The 20,137-nt window shown below is 41.8% G+C and overlaps 1 protein-coding gene across 1 annotated transcript in view; it reads right to left on the bottom strand.

Moving 5' to 3' along the window:
* ADM2 (adrenomedullin 2) overlaps nucleotides 1-12,651 on the bottom strand; it is a 40,540-nt gene extending 27,889 nt beyond the window's left edge. Inside the window, exons 1-3 of the mRNA XM_040414433.1 lie at nucleotides 12,392-12,651; nucleotides 8,376-8,523; nucleotides 7,641-7,789 (exon numbers count right to left, since the gene is read on the bottom strand). Coding sequence (XP_040270367.1) covers nucleotides 7,641-7,789; nucleotides 8,376-8,523; nucleotides 12,392-12,651 — 557 coding nt within the window. The remainder of the gene's footprint in view (nucleotides 1-7,640; nucleotides 7,790-8,375; nucleotides 8,524-12,391) is intronic.
* Between the last annotated feature and the right edge of the window lie 7,486 nt (nucleotides 12,652-20,137).

Below are 20,137 nucleotides of genomic sequence, written 5' to 3'. Positions count from 1 at the left end.
CCCTTTCTTGCCAGCCACGCTGTGGAGTACTTGGACGCGTGTGATGGAGCATTGTCCTGCATGAAAATCATGTTTTTCTTGAAGGATGCAGACTTCTTCCTGTACCACTGCTTGAAGAAGGTGTCTTCCAGAAACTGGCAGTAGGACTGGGAGTTGAGCTTGACTCCATCCTCAACCCGAAAAGGCCCCACAAGCTCATCTTTGATGATACCAGCCCAAACCAGTACTCCACCTCCACCTTGCTGGCGTCTGAGTCAGACTGGAGCTCTCTGCCCTTTACCAATCCAGCCACGGGCCCATCCATCTGGCCCATCAAGGCTCACTCTCATTTCATCAGTCCATAAAACCTTAGAAAAGTCAGTCTTGAGATATTTCTTGGCCCAGTCTTGAAGTTTCAGCTTGTGTGTCTTGTTCAGTGGTGGTCGTCTTTCAGCCTTTCTTACCTTGGCCATGTCTCTGAGTATTGCACACCTTGTGCTTTTGGGCACTCCAGTGATGTTGCAGCTCTGAAATATGGTCAAACTGGTGGCAAGTGGCATCTTGGCAGCTGCACGCCTGACTTTTCTCAGTTCATGGGCAGTTATTTTGCGCCTTGGTTTTTCCACACGCTTCTTGCAACCCTGTTGACTATTTTGAATGAAACGCTTGATTGTTCGATGATCACGCTTCAGAAGCTTTGCAATTTTAAGAGTGCTGCATCCCTCTGCAAGATATCTCACTATTTTTGACTTTTCTGAGCCTGTCAAGTCCTTCTTTTGACCCATTTTGCCAAAGGAAAGGAAGTTGCCTAATAATTATGCACACCTAATATAGGGTGTTGATGTCATTAGACCACACCCCTTCTCATTACAGAGATGCACATCACCTAATATGCTTAATTGGTAGTAGGCTTTCGAGCCTATACAGCTTGGAGTAAGACAACATGCATAAAGAGGATGATGTGGTCAAAATACTCATTTGCCTAATAATTCTGCACACAGTGTATGGCTTACAGCTTATGAAACCCCAAAGTCACAATTTTGAGGTCCCCTTTGCTCAGGGGGTATGGATTAATTAGCTGACTAGAGTGTCACACTCTGAGCCTAGAATATTGAACCTTTTCAGAAAATTCTAATATTAAGCTGCATTAATGCAATTCCTTTTAAGTTGCATTACTGAAATAAATGGACTTTTGCGCGATATTCAAATTTTTTCGAGTTTCACCTGTATATGCTGTGCATCACCGGATGTACCACTAGATCTCCTTTGTGTCTTGTACTCCCAGTGGCGAACATATCTTAAGCTCAGCTGTGCCAGTCAGTTTATATCTTTGGTTCTTTTTATCTCCTACCTATCGTTTGTGAAAATCGCTGACAGAATATGGAGACCAACCATCAGTGGTTTGGTCTGCATCACAGACCAAAGTATCACATATTTCTGTGGTTTTTCCGCTTACTCACAGTCAGTGGAAAATCACTGATCTGTAAATAAACACATTGAAATCAATGAGTATGTGTGCTGTCCGTGGAGAACACATACAGCCCACGTCCATGATTTACTGACATGTGAAAGAGGCCTAACCCTGAAATTTTTAGCATATTCACAAAAGTTTAAATCCTAGCTAGCCTGCATGTTATCTGTATTATGAAGCATAACTGTAGGATTAAATGTCTATAAACTAAAGTTTGTTACAGTGTAATTATAATAAACATGTGGAGGTCTATAATTATGGCGAGAATATCATATGTCATTATGATGTAACCTACAAAATTGTATGTTTGCCCCTTAGTGACATGATTTGTTGCAAATACAAATACATTTATGAGATGCATGAAGTTTTAAAGGGCTTCTCTGGTAATAATGACATTTTACTAGGTGCCAGCAGCCTGCCCCACTATGCTAAGGATTTATACTTACCAGCTGCCCACTCCTCTGTTCCTCCATGCTGCCTCTGGTGTCTCCATGTTCTTTAGTGTTAACATCCAGCGCAGCATACGCATGGTCACTTGCTTCACTGTAGCCAATGACGGGCTTCAGTGGTGACATGACTGTTGTGGCCATGTCACTGCTGAAGCCAGTCATTGGATACAGCAGAGCATGTGATGTGATTATGCAAACCTTTGATAAGTATACAGTACAGACCAAAAGTTTGGACACACCTTCTCATTCAAAGAGTTTTCTTTATTTTCATGACTATGAAGGCATCAAAACTATGAATTAACACATGTGGAATTATATACATAACAAACAAGTGTGAAACAACTGAAAATATGTCATATTCTAGGTTCTTCAAAGTAGCCACCTTTTGCTTTGATTACTGCTTTGCACACTCTTGGCATTCTCTTGATGAGCTTCAAGAGGTAGTCCCCTGAAATGGTCTTCTAACAGTCTTGAAGGAGTTCCCAGAGATGCTTAGCACTTGTTGGCCCTTTTGCCTTCACTCTGCGGTCCAGCTCACCCAAAACCATCTCGATTGGGTTCAGGTCCGGTGACTGTGGAGGCCAGGTCATCTGGCGCAGCACCCCATCACTCTCCTTCATGGTCAAATAGCCCTTACTTTCAAAGTTTTCCCAATTTTTCGGCTGACTGACTGACCTTCATTTCTTAAAGTAATGATGGCCACTCGTTTTTCTTTACTTAGCTGCTTTTTTCTTGCCATAATACAAATTCTAACAGTCTATTCAGTAGGACTATCAGTTGTGTATCCACCTGACTTCTCCTCAACGCAACTGATGGTCCCAACCCCATTTATAAGGCAAGAAATCCCACTTATTAAACCTGACAGGGCATACCTGTGAAGTGAAAACCATTTCAGGGGACTACCTCTTGAAGCTCATCAAGAGAATGCCAAGAGTGTGCAAAGCAGTAATCAAAGCAAAAGGTGGCTACTTTGAAGAACCTAGAATATGACATATTTTCTGTTGTATCACACTTGTTTGTTATGTATATTATTCCACATGTGTTAATTCATAGTTTTGATGCCTTCAGTGTGAATCTACAATTTTCATAGTCATGAAAATAAAGAAAACTCTTTGAATGAGAAGGTGTGTCCAAACTTTTGGTCTGTACTGTATATCTCTTATCTCTTATATATATATATAAAAACGAGTTTCTGTCTGGATATCTGTCTGTCTGTTCTTTATGCGCGACTAAACTACTGGACCGATCTTCACCAAATTCACCACACAGGTACATCAGGTGTCCGTCTCAGCTATCTAGGATGTACCATTCCTGAGAAATTCCAAAAAAATGACCTGCATTAGCCAATAGAAGCCTGCAAGTCTTTCACTCATATCCCAACTGCCATACACACGGTCACATGTCCCTTATCAGCCAATAGAAGATCGCCACAGTACCCCGTTCCCTTACAGTGACCTCCACAGTACCCCACTCCCTTTAATAGTGGCCCCCTGCCCTCTTAACAGTGACTTTCACAGTGCCCGTCCCTTTAACAGTGTGCTCCACAGCGGCCTGCCCCCTTAACAGTAACATCCACAGTGAATGCCCCTTTAACAGTGACCTCCACAGTGCTCGCCCCTTTAACAGTGACCTCCACAACAGCTGCCCCTTTAATAGTGGCCCCTGCCCCATTAACAGTGACCTTCATAGCTCCCTGCTTCTTTAAGGCCAGGGCTACATGACGACATGTGTCGAGCGACATTTTGTCGTACCAATGTCGCGCAACAATTTTTATAATGATAGGCTATGGTGTTGCACTGCGACATGTGACATGCTGTGACTGCGATACAACAGTCATAAAAAATCCATCCAAGATGGATGCATGAAGCAGTGTAGTTGTGCCCTATGTGTCGTGCGACTTATTGTCGTCATGTAGCCCTAGCCTAAAGCTGACCTACAGCATTGAAGAAAAATGGCCAGGTTGTTATGTAAACCTGGAGTAAAACTGTGTGTATGTAGAGACTAAGGGCCTACGAGCTTCTATTGTCTGATAAGGGACATGTGACCGTGTACATGGCAGTTGGGGGCTTGTATTGCAGGTATGTCCTAGAGATCTTAGACCCGCTCTAAAACCTTTAGATATATATATAATCCGTTTTGCAGAATACTGCAAGCAATCCAGATTTTGGAGTTATTTGGGTTTATCGATAATATTCTACAACCCATCACATATGGAACCTGAAAATGTTTATTTTTTGAATTGATATTATCAAAGAAGTAGTAAAACAAACACTACTGTGTGTGAAGGTGTTAACCAACCCACAAAATAAAATCAGGGTTGTCTGTTTCTTTTGGGATGCAGTTGTATGTGAATATACTTTATAACTTGATAACTTTATGATACATTTCGTATTTGGTTCCCTGTATACCAGGGGGAGGTACAGGGTACATACCACTGATGTAAATGAGTTTTAACTTATAACATTCCATGTCATACCTGTTGATCCCATTCAACAAGTTTGTGAATGAAATTTACGCCCTCCCTCCCTTACCTTATGTTATCATATTACAGAATGTGTGGGAACACTTGAAGTAATGGCATGCTCTGTCAGTGTGTCATGTATTTTGTGGTTAGGGCTTTCAATTTGTTAAGAAAAGATTTAACATTGCATGAATGTTGCATCAGACTCTGAAGATGGCCAGCACTCAAAAAGCAGTGCGGGGAGGAAGGGGGGGGGGGGGGGGGGGGGGGGTAATGTACGTGTCAAGCATTACCTGCCAAATATATCTTGTAAAGGCAGTTAAAATGACAGACTATGAGAGATGAAGCATTATCTTCAAAAAACGGGTAGAGGAAGGTCAATGTTAAGCATTTTACAAAAAAAGATAATGATGAAATTCACAAAATCCTTTGTAATACATCATTAAACAGCCCCTAACAGCAATATATGTTTATATATATTTATAGAGAGAGAGAGAGAAAGAAAGGGAGAATTCTACATTTTACTGTTTCTTATAGTTTTATTATGTTCGACAAGCAGTTTTCGGTTTAAACTACTTTGTGATTATACAGTATAATAATTCTATGTTATCCTCTTTTATACTGTGATGCCTCCAAAAGACTTCCTTTCCTTTATGGGGTGTTTGTAGCTGTTACTCAAGCAGACCCACATTCAAAAGCTCAGCATACAAAGATATGAAATATATAAAGAACAAATGCAGTACACAACAATGCAATCTATATAAGGTATACACATGCAGTTTATGTAGTCAGGAACATATCAATTTTGGTAGCTATTCCCAGCTTTCTATGATATATATATAAAAAAAGACAAAAGTGGCAGCACCGTCTGATACAGAGACAGGGGGGTGCAGCTGGCCCAATTGGGAATAAGCAAACCCAGTATATAAAAATAGAAAAACGGGCAGCACTCCACCATAAGGTAAAATGCAAAAAAAAGTTTATTCACCCATACAGGCAATGCGACATTTCGGCTCAATGCTGGAGCCTTCCTCAATATATATATATATATATATATATATATATATATATATATATAATTTATTTATTTTTGCATTCTTTTTAACATTAGCCTCCTGTTCTTTATGCCTCTTAAATATTATTTTTACAATCTACTTAATTTTAAATTTTATGTATTTCATGGTGTTAATAGGCCCCATAGAAAACTGGAGCAGTTGACTATGGAAACCAGTTCAAATCACTGCTTTTCTGTTACAAATCAGATGTGAATCTGCTGTGTCACCTGAAAAGATTTGGCTTCGGGTTACTCCCAATGGTTTTATCTAAGTGGCTTCCTGGTCTTTACCCTATAAACCCTATACAGGGATCTGGATTCCACTGTGGAGAACTACCAAATAGCTAACTTTTGGAGTAGTCCCTGTTCAAGTGACTACTGACCCCAGCAGTCAATAGACACCTATGTGGAACACCTAAGGATCAGGCAAAACTGTAGTCAGGCGCAGACCGAGGTCAGAGCAGGCAGAGTACGTGCAACCCAATAAACAGTTCAAGGTCAGGTTATGCAGCAAAGCATCAAATCCGGGAAACAGAAAGAAGTCGGTACATGAGCAGACAAATGTTTAAACAGCACAATATTACAGGAACCTAGTAAAGTATTGCTCAGGCACCTTCCTAAAGGGGAAGGTGTTTTAAGTACTACTAGGTGGCCAGCCTTTAGGGAGCCAGAGGGGTAACCATGCCAGTGCCCTAGAGGCACAGTAGAAGCAAGCAAACAAGCCTTCAAGGAGAAGAGGAATTCCAGCAAGAAGCAGGTAAAAACCTGTGAGGGACAAATGATTTACCCCAGCACAGAAAGACACTAGAACCTGGCAACAGGGTTGATGGTGAGCAGATTAGAGGTGGGTGCGGACCACCGCAATAACACTAACTTGCTTTAGAAATCATAATAAAAATTGAATCTGATTTTTCTTATAGCAACAACACACTAACTCTAACCCTAACTCTCACTAACAAATATACACACACAAAAACATATGCAAGATCACACTGACCAAAAGTGCATGTGTTCTCAGTGAGGAGAGAGGAGTAAGCCGCTGCCAGACTCTTCTGGGGATGGCTTAAATCCAGCATGCCTAATCCTTCCTTTCTGCTACATCTGTCAACAGGGGAAATTTAGGACACCTCATATACATTAGATGGAAGGCCAGTTGGGTATGGCTGACATTCATCTAATGTCCACCTTAAAGGACTGTCCAGGATTTTACTATTGATCGCCTATCCTCAGGACAGGCCATCAATATCTAACTAGCTGGGATCCAACACCCTGCACTCCTGCAAATCAGCTGTTCTGCTGTAGCTCCAGCAGGAAATTGGTGTCGAAGCTACACAACTGTCCATTGTGTAGTGGACATAGCTGGCAACTACAGTGCTACTCTCACTGAATGGAAGCAGTCCTGCAGGATGGGCAGCTCAGTGGTTAGCACTCATGCCTTGCAGCGCTGGGGTCCTAGGTTCAAATCCGACCAAGGACAACATCTGCATGGAGTTTGTATGTTCTCCCCGTGTTTGCGTGGGTTTTCTCCGGTTTCCTACCACACTCCAAAGACATACTGATGGGAACCTACATTGTGAGCCCCATTGTGAACAGTTGGATGGAGCTAATATCTGTAAAGCGCTGTGGAATATAGTAGCACTATATAAGTGTAAAAAAAGAAATAATAAATAAAATAGGCCATCAATAGTAAATTCCTGGACAACTCCTTTAAGCAATTTCTATTCCATATAGTCATAACTTGAATAGATAGTTGCATCATTGTTTAAAGAGCATCTGTCAGCAGATTTGTACCTATGAAACTGACTGACCTGTTGCATGTGCACTTGGCATCTGTGCCCGCCCACACCATGCCCTTTTTTCGTGAGCAGGGAAAAGTTGCAGCAAAAAGTGACATATTTCTGTTAGTAAATGACCCCCTATGTATTTAAACAGAATTGATTGCTGTTCTGCATGTCATTGTCTGTAGCAAACTCTGCAGCTGTTCTGTAGTTTGCTAAACTATTATTTTCACATCATTGAAGATGAATGCACTTTACAATGTGAACAAGTAACAAAATGTACTATAATTGACAGCAAAAAAATGAATACAACACATTAAAAGGACATGCCTATTGGTATTGGTAGCATATCAAAAAGAATTTTAGGTGTGTGAAATAAGAAAAGTGGGTGTGTTGTATTGCGTCACACGTCTTTGTGTGTAATATTATGTCATAAATTAGTATTTACCTGGGAGCTGGTAACTGTGGCAGCTGGGGGGAGGGCAGAGCCAAAGAACTTTGCAGCTGTTGCACACACAAGAGGCTGATACAACTCAAAGACACTACCATCCAGGACCTCATGGCAAGAACCTTTACACTCTGCCAGGGACAAGTGACCTGTGTAAAAGAGAAGGCAATAAGTGAAATGCACACAATGTCCATATGCTACTTCTATGAGGTCTAAAAGAAAGCAAAATGTAAAAAGATACATAAACAAATAGTAGAACTTACTCAAAATGCTAAACCAGACATGTAATCCCATTCATAAGCACAAAGATTCTCTGAATTCTTTACCGTCTCATAATAATACATCTATGCATGACTATTCCCCACTCCAATTACTTGTCCTATTCCAAAATACACTCTAAAATTTCTGATCATATGAATATAATGTAAAACATTAACATACAATAGCTATACATTTTGAATGAGACACCCTGTAAGTTATTAAAGTTATTAAAGGAGACCACTTTGAAGTGTTCAGTGCATTCATATAACTATAAAGACCTTGACTCTAATGTCTAACCAAGCATAGTCTTCAGTTTAGCTTTATAGTACCACTAATACAGTTCCTATAGAAGTTTCATCCATAGTCAAAGTTTTGTCCCTTGCCAGCTCTGGCATGATTTACAAATCCTGTCTTCCAGATAAAGGCTTTTTTAAATGTGCAAGCTCAGCTCAAGTTTAAGACTCAGATCCCAACCTGTTTCAGTGAAGCTTGTCCTTCTGCCGGCTCTCCTGCACTGTGTCTAATAGTGGACAGGTACAAGCTCCTGAATATTGGGGGCGGGTCTATACGTACTGGGATGGGAGGGTTGTACAGCTTAACCATTTGTAGAGAGCATTTACAGCTAACATAGACTGAGGATTACTATAAATGTCTTATTTAAGTCCGAATGTATGAGTGAGCTATTTAAAAATGTGCACAGTAAGAAGTCATTATAGTTAGTATTTTATGTTATACTATAACATTGATAGACCTTGTACAAAAGTGACAAATTTGCACCAGTCACAGACCACAGTCTATTGTACCACAGGTCTGACGGCTCCATTCGCAGATGTCGCTTTGTTCCAGCACTTGCAATGGCAATGCTTCTCTTGAGGCATCTGGCTGAGCAGTCACCCTGATTTCACCTCTTGAGTAGGTTACATGCATCTTCCTATATTTTACAATGTGAGCAGCTATTCTAGCGGCATGAGTGACCCAAGATTGCATGAACCTACCACATGAGGCGCTATCCACTTTCTTTTTGCCCTACAGTATCCACAAATCAGATTTCAGAACAAGCTGTGATTTTTTTTCTAGTTCTACATGTTCCTTATGTTGAGAAATCGTCAAATACGGTACTTTACCTCATTAAAATCCACAAATAACACATGCAGAATTTGCTGTAGATGTGTGGCAAATTCTGTGGAATAATATATTCATCAGTGGTAATATACACTGTCCAAAAAAAAGTTGCCACCTGGATTTAACTAAGCAAATAGTTATGAGCCTCCTATTGGATAATTACTGCATGGGCGATTATCTTTCAGCTGGCAACAAGTTATGTAACCCCAACTGGTGCAATGAGTTGCTTCTCATTTCTTAAACAACCATGTCGAAAGACACATCTCGTGGTTATGGAAAAGATGTTAGTCAGTTTAAGAAGGGTCAAATCATTGGCATGCATCAAGCAGAGAAAACATCTAAGGAGATTGCAGAAACTACTAAAATTGGGTTAAGAACTGTCCAACGCATTAATAAAAACTGGAAGGATAGTGGGGACCCATCGTATTCGAGGAAGAAATGTGGCTGGAAAAAAATCCTGAATGATCATGATCGGCGATCACTTAAACGTGGAAGAAGGTCATGTGGTCTGATGAGTCCAGATTTACCCGGTTCCAGAGTGATGGGCGCATCAGGGTAAGAAGAGAGGCAGATGAAGTGATGCACCCATCATGCCTAGTGCCTACTGTACAAGCCTGTGGGGGCAGTGCTATGATCTGGGGTTGCTGCAGTTGGTCAGGTCTAGGTTCAGCAACAGTATGTGCTCCAAGAATGAGGTCAGCTGACTATATGAACATACTGAATGTTCTTCCCTGATGGCACGGGCATTTTCCAAGATGACAATGCCAGGATTCATCGGGCTCAAATTGTGAGTGATCAAGAGTGGTTCAGGGAGTATGAGACATCATTTTCACACATGGATTGGCCACCACAGAGTCCAGACCTTAACCCCATTGAGAATCTTTGGGATGTGCTGGAGAAGGCTTTGCGCAGCAGTCAGACTCTACCATCATCAATGCAAGATCTTGGTGAAAAATGAATGCAACACTGGATGGAAAGAAATCTTGTGACATTGCAGAAGCTTATCGAAACAATGCCACAGCAAATGCGTGCCGTTATCAAAGCTAAAAGCGATCCAACGAAATATTAGAGCGTGTGACTTTTTTTTTTTGGTGGCGACTTTTTTTTGGACAGGCAATGTATGATATTTGTCTACAGCCCTGCTTCCATAAAAGAACCCTTTGTCATTGAGATTCAATTATACAGTATCAGCTAGTATAAGCCTAATGCATACCATTGAAGATATTTGGCATACTGCAGGACACACGTCATAAGTGTCGTAAAATTTCTTTAATCAGTCTATACAAACAGAGTGCTGTTGTCCCACAACTCAGTGCTGGGAGTATTAGTATTGTTGCCAAAAATCTACCACATGTAATTTCCAGACACCAGTAATTTTTGTATACGCAAAGAACCATAGAATCAGGAACCATGTAAACTGTCCTTGAATGCTTATAGAGATTTACGTACAAGCGTGGGAGAAAAGAAAATTTGCCTCTGAATCATGCTTGTCTGAAAACCTCTGATCTGTCATTTATGTTTTTTCCCATGAAAAATGAGTCTTATCTATCTATCTATCTATCTATCTAATTCAAATTAGCTTTCTTGGCAGAACTAAATAAAAGTTTAGCAAGTGGCAAATAAGTGGGTAGGGATTGGGATTAGGGACACATCCAGGGTGGGGGTATAGTAGTCCAATGTTATATCAGGCTTCTCTCTGACTGACATATTGTGCTGCTATGGCCGTTGTGTTCTACTCTCCCCCCAGCAGTATAGAGAGTCTCTCTTCCTCCTCCATGGAGGTGAAGTCTGGGAAGAGATCAGACAGTCTTCTGAAGTGGGTGTCCCTCACTGCGGAGTATTTGGGGCACGGCAGCAGGAAGTGGACCTCATCCTCCACGTCCACCTGGTTGTACTGCTGGCACAATCTGCTCTCCCTGAGCTTGTACCTCTCTCAGTGCCACCTGGATTTGATGAGCAGGCTGTGGGCGATCAGTCTGTACCACCTCAGGATCTGTCAGTCTCTTGGATTGGGGAGTTTTTCGACATATCGGCCAGTTTGTACTCCCTCTGTAGGCTCTGATATATTGTCAGCTTCTGTGATGTTCCTATGTCGCTCCTCCAGACGCTGATATATTCTTATTTGCTCTTGCATATTGTTTTCTGGATTTCCTTCTTTGTTAGGCTGTACTGCTTGGTGGCTTGGGCAGGCTGCGTTTGGGTGACTTCATTTTTATGGTGCTTCTTGGTGCAGCAAGGCTTTGTGATGGTAGATGTTGGGACTGCTGCTATGTAGATGGGCTCTGAATGACAGCGCCCTCTTCTGGACAGCAAGGTATAGTGGGAATCTGCCTGGCTCTGCTTGACAGGCGCTGTTAGAAGTGCTCTGATGGACCTCGAGGAGATGTTTGCAGAATTCTAGATGAATATTTCTGTCGGCCCAGAGCCCCACTTTGACCAGTATGGATATGTATCCGGACCCCAGACTTTGCTACCATACAGGAGGATTGGGGCGATGATACTATCAAAGCTTTTAAGCCAGGAGGTCACTGGTGCTTTGAGATCATACAGACACTTTCTTATAGCATGGAATGTTTTGCACTCCTTGTCTCAGTGTTTCTAAGGCTTTAGTTAAGCTCCCTGACATTCTAAGTTCTAGTCCCAGGTAGGTGTACATGTCAGTTTCTGAAAGGGGACAGTTGTTTAGCAGGAAGGGAGGATGCCTCGCTGGTTTCAGGTTTCTCTTCTGGAACACCATGATGCTGGTTTTGTTTAGATTGATGGGCAGTGCCCACGTGTTGCTGAATTTCTCCAGAATTTCCAGGTTGTCTTGGAGATATTTCTCAGTTGGTCATAGTAGCAGAAGGCCATCTGCATAAAGCATAAATTTCACCTGGGTGTGTCATAGAGGTTGAGATCGGGGGCTGAGGAGGACTCCAGAGCCACCACCTACTCATTGATATAGATGTCAAAGATTGTTGGTCTGAGGCTGCAGCCCTGTATGACTCCTGAGCTCTGCTGGAAATAAGCTGTTCTCCTATTTACATTCACACTGCATATGTTCTCAATGTAGGAACATCTTATGTTTTTCCTCCTATTCCGCTTTCCAGAAGTTTCAGGAATAGGCTGAGTCAAAGGCCTTCAAAGTCCACAAAGCAGGTATAGATCTTTCCATGCTTTGTATTGTGGAAGTGGCTGTATTGTGGAAGAGGCTGTATAGGGTGTAGATGTGGTCCGTGGTGCGGCGGTTTGGCATGAAACCTACTTAGCTTTTGCTGTTGACGTTGTGCTGGGAGAGGAAGCTCAGGATCCTCTTATTCAGGATGCTGCTGAAGAGTTTGTCCAGGTTGCTGTTGACTCATATCCCTTGATAGTTGGCCGGGTCATACCTGTCTCCATTCTTGTGTATGGGTGTTATAAGTCCCTGGTTCCAACTCTGGGGGAAGTAACCAGCACTCAGAACAACATTGAAGAGTTTTACTATTGTGGCCTGGATACATGATGGGCTGTTTTTTATCATTTCTGGAAGGATCCCATCTGGTCCGATGGCTTTTTTACTCTTCACCAATGACATCCTCTCTGTTATCTCCTGCAGTGTAATTGGTATGTCAAGAGGATTTTGGAAATCTTCGATTTTTTTTTCCTCCATATCCTTCAGTTTTCATGATCTCTTTTTGTTTTGGGTTTGGTTCTCCTTCGGGATGTCTTTATAAAGGTCCTTGAAGTACTGGAGCCAGATGTTGCCGTTCTGGATGTGGAGGTTGATGTTCTTACGGTTTTTGCGCATGTGGTTCCATAGTTCCAAGAAGTAGTTGTCCTTGAGAGGGTCTTGGAGTCTATATCTATATATCTTATATTTATCTACAGTATCTCATATCTATCTATCTCATATCTTTTTCACATCTACCTATCTCATATCTATCTCTGTCCATCCATCTGTGGTTTCTCACCAAGGTGTCTAGATGGCTATAGACTAGGGTCCGGACTAGCGAATCTGCAATAAAGGAGATAACACATCAGAGAATTATCCAGGACTAATGGATCTGTAAAAAAGAAAATAACACGTCAACATATTGTCACTCTAAAGTCCAAATGATTAAATATTATAAAAGAAATCACATTCTCGATTGAGTCCTTTAGGAGACAAGGTCTCCAAACGTTGTATCCACAGTGAATCACGTTGTTTAAGTAACAATGTTCGGTTACCTCCCCTCCGTGGGGTGGAAACTTGTTCTAAAACTTGAAATCGTAAAGATGAGACGTGATGATTGTATTTTTTTAAATGAGCAGGAATCGGTAAAAGAAGCTGTTCAGTCCTGATCGTGGATTTGTGCTTATAGAATCTGTCCCTAATGTGTTGTGTGGTTTCGCAAATGTAGATCAGGCCGCACAGACATTTAATGAGGTACACTACATGTGTGGAATCATATGTGAAGTATCCATCAATAGAGTATTTCTGACCGGAGTGTGGATGTGTGAAAGTGTTCCCTTTAATGATACTCGAGCACTGGGCGCAGTGGAGACAGGGGAAAGTGCCTGTTTTAGGGGTATGCAAAAACCTTTGTCGAGGGATTTTGGTAAGGGGTCCAATATCCGCTCGGATTAAACGGTGTCTTATGTTTTTTGATCGTTTGTAACAGGTTAGGGGTGGGGTCTGGAACTCCTGTATATTGGGGTATGCTTGGGACAGTATATGCTATTGCTGTCTAATGGTCTGTTGAATTTTTGGTGCAAGAGGGTGATAGGTCAAGATGCAAGGTACTCGACTGGCAGGGGCCTTTTGTGTGTCTGTAATATGTGGTTTTTTGGGTTTCTGTTGAAGTTAGTATTCGGGGTAACCTCTCTGTGAGAATTTCAAGAGCATCTCCTCCTTCCTTGTGTTTAGTGTAGATGGATTAGTGACAATTCTTTCTACCCTTGTTATTTGTGATTTAGGTAATGACCTCTTAGTAGCCTTTGGATAGTTGCTTGTGTAATGTAGAAGGCTGTTTCTATTAGTAGGTTTGCTGTATAAATCAAGCTTTATCTGGCCTTGTTTGTCTTTAAGAATGAGGGTATCAAGAAAACTGATTGAGTGGGCATCAATCTGGATCGTGAAACCCAGTTCAGGGTATATGTTATCTAATCAAATTCTGTAAAAAATGACCTGTGAAATCCGAAAGGTGCTCTTTGGAATATGGGCCCCTTTGCCCACCTAGGCTGCAAAAAAGTGTCACACATGTGGTATCTCCGTATTCAGGAGAAGTTGCGGAATGTGTTTTGGGGTGTCATTTTACATATACCCATGCTGGGTGAGAGAAATATCTTGGCAAAAGACAACTTTTACGATTGTTTTATACAAAGTTGTCTTTTGCCAAGATATTTCTCTCACCCAGCATGGGTATATGTAAAAAGACACCCCAAAACACATTCCCCAACTTCTCCTGAATACGGAGATACCACATGTGTGACACTTTTTTGCAGCCTAGGTGGGCAAAGGGGCCCACATTCCAAAGAGCACCTTTCGGATTTCACCAGCCATTTTTTACAGAATTTGATTTCAAACTCCTTACCACACATTTGGGCCCCTAGAATGCCTGGGCAGTATAGCTACCCCACAAGTGACCCCATTTTGGAAAGAAGACATCCCAAGGTATTCGCTGATGGGCATAGTGAGTTCATGGAAGTTTTTATTTTTTGTCACAAGTTAGTGGAATATGAGACTTTGTAAGAAAAAAAAAAAAAAAAATCATCATTTTCCGCTAACTTGTGACAAAAAATAAAAAGTTCTATGAACTCACTATGCCCATCAGCGAATACCTTAGGGTGTCTACTTTCCGAAATGGGGTCATTTGTGGGGTGTTTGTACTGTCTGGGCATTGTAGAACCTCAGGAAACATGACAGGTGCTCAGAAAGTCAGAGCTGCTTCAAAAAGCGGAAATTCACATTTTTGTACCATAGTTTGTAAACGCTATAACTTTTACCCAAACCATTTTTTTTTTACCCAAACATTTTTTTTTTATCAAAGACATGTAGAACAATAAATTTAGAACAAAATTTATATATGGATGTCGTTTTTTTTGCAAAATTTTACAACTGAAAGTGAAAAATGTCATTTTTTTGCAAAGAAATCGTTAAATTTTGATTAATAACAAAAAAAGTAAAAATGTCAGCAGCAATGAAATACCACCAAATGAAAGCTTTATTAGTGAGAAGAAAAGGAGGTAAAATTCATTTGGGTGGTAAGTTGCATGACCGAGCAATAAACGGTGAAAGTAGTGTAGGTCAGAAGTGTAAAAAGTGGCCTGGTCTTTCAGGGTGTTTAAGCCATGGGGGCTGAGGTGGTTAAAATGGGGTGACAGGGAGAAGTTGTGATCCATTTGAGAGATGGCCTTGTATCACTGATTGTGCTGCATACCTGTCCCTTGCCCTCTTGGCGGGATTCTTCCACAGGATATGTGGGATATTCTCTGCGGAGGAGTGGAGCCGCCACCCCCTAGTAAACCTTTTGTGCTTGTGGTGTTGCTTTTTAGTGACCTCCTGTATGATAAATGGAGGAGTTGACGACACATGAATGACACCACTTTAGATCCCTTTTCTAATAGTGACCCAATGCAATTCATTTGGGACATCATCGTCCTGTTACCTTATGACAGCCCTTCATTAATAAGACTGATATAGTTACTTATATAACTGTTCATATGTATAGTCTGATTCTGATCAATAGGTCATGGTTGACACATGGCCCCTTTAAGATTGTTGCTGCCCTTCAGTATGTGTACTCAATACAATGCCTTGGATACGATCGCTTGATGATCACTTTAGAATTCACTTTTTCTTTGACTCAGACACTTGTCATATGACTAGCTCCCTTTAGGATGTACTTTTGTATTAGTTTGATTTTGCTATCAGTTTGCTGGGAGCCTCTGGTTATCTGAGGAGCATTGCTGCTTGGACCGCTTGGACAGTCATGGTTCACTGCAATGAGCGGCTCATCTGTAGTACTGGCAGTGTGGGCTCTGTCGTTCTGCGCATGCGTGGACCAGCGGATTAGCGTCTTCCTGATGCTAAGTAAAAAGAAAACAGTCTCGAATTTTAGTGATGTACTTATCAGTGCTGCAGATCCACCAAGCAACGTGAGTATAAATCGCTTCAGAGTTAAAATATCCAAGGAATGTTGATCGCGCTGCCTTCTGAGTGTAAAGTCCCAATCCCGGACCCTTCTTTTCAATGCTCAGGTTATTCCACCTTGTAGCCAAACAATCGGTTACCAGAGGCTAGGTGCACTCACGTACACCTGCACCCTAGAGGGAAGTGTTAGTACAAATAGTGAAGTTCCACCAGGTGATATCGCAAACAGCAGATTTTATTCTACTTACAAAGGTCTTAAAATCTCAGTCATAAAAACAAGTCTCTTTTCATCACAAATCCACCCGACCCGGGTTTCGCCAGTCTAGCTTCGTCAGGGGCGATGATATCCTACCTCACAGGTGCAGTATTTATTGAGCCACGATCCCTCCCAAGGGCCGCCCATTCATATACATATATCTTTTTTTCTCCTTTTAGATGTTCACATAATACAATTAATAAATGCAATTCCCAAAGCCCACTCAGGCTAACGGTATTCTGATATAAAATAACGCAATAACAACAATGAACAGAGCATGCAATACAAAAACATAACCCTCCCTCTATTTTCATTCATAAATAAGGGGTTGCCGGCACTTGAACCACATGACTCCCCTCGAGCCAATAGCAGCCCACTATTTTCACTTCATTCACAGTTGAGCATCCAAGGACAGCGGCAATACACCAGCCACACCTCCAGCATCACCAATGGACGTGAAACTGCAAGGAAGGACTACTGTTAACCTAAATGGATCCACAACGGTAAGGACACACGCCCTTGCTCTCTCCTCAATCCACCAGACACAGTTTTAGATAGAACTCCACATTGAACCCTACTGGTTTCATGGTCCCTAATTTATATATCCATCCGACCTCCTTGTGGTTGATGTTAGCAACAGGGTCCCCTCCCCTCCAATTCCTCTCCACCTTTTCCAGACCACTGAACCTCAAGCCTGCCGGATTTTTACCATGCGCAAGTTTAAAGTGCAATGGGACACTATGGTCCTCTTTGCCTTTCCTAATATTTCCTATATGCTCCTGCAGTCGGGTCTTCAGTTTGCAAAGGGTTCTGCCCACATACTGGAGCCCACAAGGGCACTCCAGCATGTAGACAACCCCCATCGTCTCACAGGACATTTACCCTTTAATCTTATGTGTCTGCCCTCCTCTTGACAAGACTTCCTGCTGGTTCTTTTTATTTTCATCATCCTTGGTGCGGTTCCTGCAGACATTGCAGAAACCGCACCAAGTGAACTGGTCCTTACTTGGTTTTTTGCTTTTCACTATGCAGCTGTGAACTAATGCATCCCGCAGGTTTGATGCTCTTTTATATAGTATCCTAGGTAGCTGGGGGATAACCTGCCCCAACACTGGGTCATTTTTTAAAATGAACCAGTTTTTCTGCAGGGAATTCTTCAGTGGTCCTATCTGTGTATTATATTGGGTGAGGAAGGAAAATTTGAAGTCCAGCATTTTGTTCTCCTTCTCTGTTTTCTTCTTTCTTTTCGAATTCCCCATACCATTCCTCCACTTCTTTTCTGATTTTATTTAGAGCCTCGGGGTTGTATCCCTTCTCCTCAAACTTTTTCTGAATTAACCCACTCTGTTCCCTATAGTCCTCAACCTTAGTGCAATTGCGGTGAACATGTATAAATTGTCCTTTGGGAATGTTTTGTTTCCAAGGGGCATAGTGGCAGCTCTGCATGTTAATGTAACCGTTCACATCTTTGGATTGAAGTAAGTCTTTGTCTTCAGCCGACCTTCCTCTAAAAAGATAGTGAAATCTAGAAAGTTGATACTGCTGGGGCTCATTTCACATGTAAATCTTAGATTGTGAATATTTTGATAAAGCTCTTCCACAATATTAATTGCTAATTTTTCCCAGGCAGCCATGTACAAATTAGCAAAACTTGGGACGCATTTCGCCCCCATCGCCGTTCCGGTCAGCTGGAGATAAAAAGTACAGTCAAACCAAAAGTAGTTTTTACTGAGGCAAAAATCCAGACAGTTCAAAATGAACTCCCTCTGCGATGGTAGCATAACTTCATCCTCCTCTAAGTGAGCCCGAATCGCCTCTATTCCCAGATCTTTAGGGATAACCGTGTAGAGCGAGGTTACATCAGCGGTCGCTAGCCATAAATCAGTATACACTCCCTCCATTCCCTTAATGATGTTCAGGACCGTCCCCGTGTCTTTGAGGTAGGAGGCTGTTCTCCCTACATGTCCCTGCAAAAAGTAGTCAACATATTCCGTGATACCACTCATCAAAGATTGGAGCCCCGAAACAATCGGCCTTCCAGGAGGGTCCACTAGCCGCTTGTGGATCTTTGGCAAGTGGTATATTACCGGTGTCCTTAGATGCCCGACCTTCAAAAAGCCAATTTCTTTCTTATCAATAATGCCTCCTGTGAAGGCTCTATCCAGCAATACACCCACCTCTTTTTTAAATTCAGGAAGGGGATCCTTTTTCAAAACCTGGTAAGTTTCCCTATCAGAAAGGAGTCAATGCATTTCCTCATCATATTTGGACCTATCTAGTACCACTATCCCCCCCCCCTCTTATCTGCCGGTTTAATGACAATCTGACTATTAGTTTCCAGACTTCTCAGTGCACTCTTCTCTTCTCTAGTAAGGTTGTGACCCCTCATTCTAATATCCATATTTTCCACGCTGCTTAATAAACCACTTTTGAAAGCCTCCACACAATCATTCTCTTTATTTACAGGAAAGAATCTGCTCCTAGCCCCGACCCGTGTGTATTACATCATTTTGTTGATCCAAAGGTTTATGTTCAATTTTCGCATTATTCAACATATATTTTGCCAGATTTAACTTGCGAATGAATCTATGTACATCCAAAAACATCTCAAACTTATTAAAAAAATTTATAGGCGCAAATTTCAAACCCTTCACCAACACATTCTTTTCCTCATCTGTTAATTGATATGTACTCAGATTGTATATTCCAGTTAATTCTCCCTGCTCTTTTTGTGATGGGATCGCAATTTTCCTCCTTTTCCCCTTTTTTCTCTGGCCAATTTCTTTTTTGTGGTGTTCTTATCATTCGTGGGTCTAGTCCCTGATCAGTGCACTGAGAAGTCTGGAAACTAATAGTCAGATTGTCATTAAACCGGCAGATAAGGGGGGGGGGGGGGGATAGTGGTACTAGATAGGTCCAAATATGATGAGGAAATGCATCAACTCCTTTCTGATAGGGAAACTTACCAGGTTTTGAAAAAGGATCCCCTTCCTGAATTTAAAAAAAGAGGTGGATGCATTACTGGATAGAGCCTTCACAGGAGGCATTATTAATAAGAAAGAACTGGGCTTTTTGAAGGTCGGGCATCCAAGGACACCAGTAATATACCACTTGCCAAAGATCCACAAGCGGCTAGTGGACCCTGCTGGAAGGCCGATTGTTTCGGGGCTCCAATCTTTGATGAGTGGTATCACGGAATATGTTGACTACTTTTTGCAGGGACATGTAGGGAGAACAGCCTCCTACCTCAAAGACACGGGGACGGTCCTGAACATCATTAAGGGAATGGGCGGAGTGTATACTGATTTATGGCTAGCGACCGCTGATGTAACCTCGCTCTACACGGTTATCCCTAAAGATCTGGGAATAGAGGCGATTCGGGCTCACTTAGAGGAGGATGAAGTTATGTTACCATCGCAGAGGGAGTTCATTTTGAACTGTCTGGATTTTTGCCTCAGTAAAAACTACTTTTGGTTTGACTGTACTTTTTATCTCCAGCTGACCGGAACGACGATGGGGGCGAAATGCGCCCCAAGTTTCGCTAATTTGTACATGGCTGCCTGGGAAAAATTAGCAATTGACCCCCTCTTAAAAACAGCCCAGGAAGGCGTCACGTTGATATTGTGGAAGAGCTTTATCGACGATTGCCTGATTATGTGGGAAGGGGAACGCTGGGGCTTAGAAAATTTACTAAACAGCTTGAACCAAAATATTCACAATCTAAGATTTACATGTGAAATGAGCCCCAGCAGTATCAACTTTCTAGAT

This window comes from Bufo bufo, chromosome 1 (genome assembly GCF_905171765.1).
Source record: "Bufo bufo chromosome 1, aBufBuf1.1, whole genome shotgun sequence".
Lineage (NCBI taxonomy): Eukaryota > Metazoa > Chordata > Amphibia > Anura > Bufonidae > Bufo > Bufo bufo.
The sequence above is the reverse complement of the archived record's forward strand: the minus strand, read 5'-3'. Positions and strand labels throughout refer to the sequence as shown.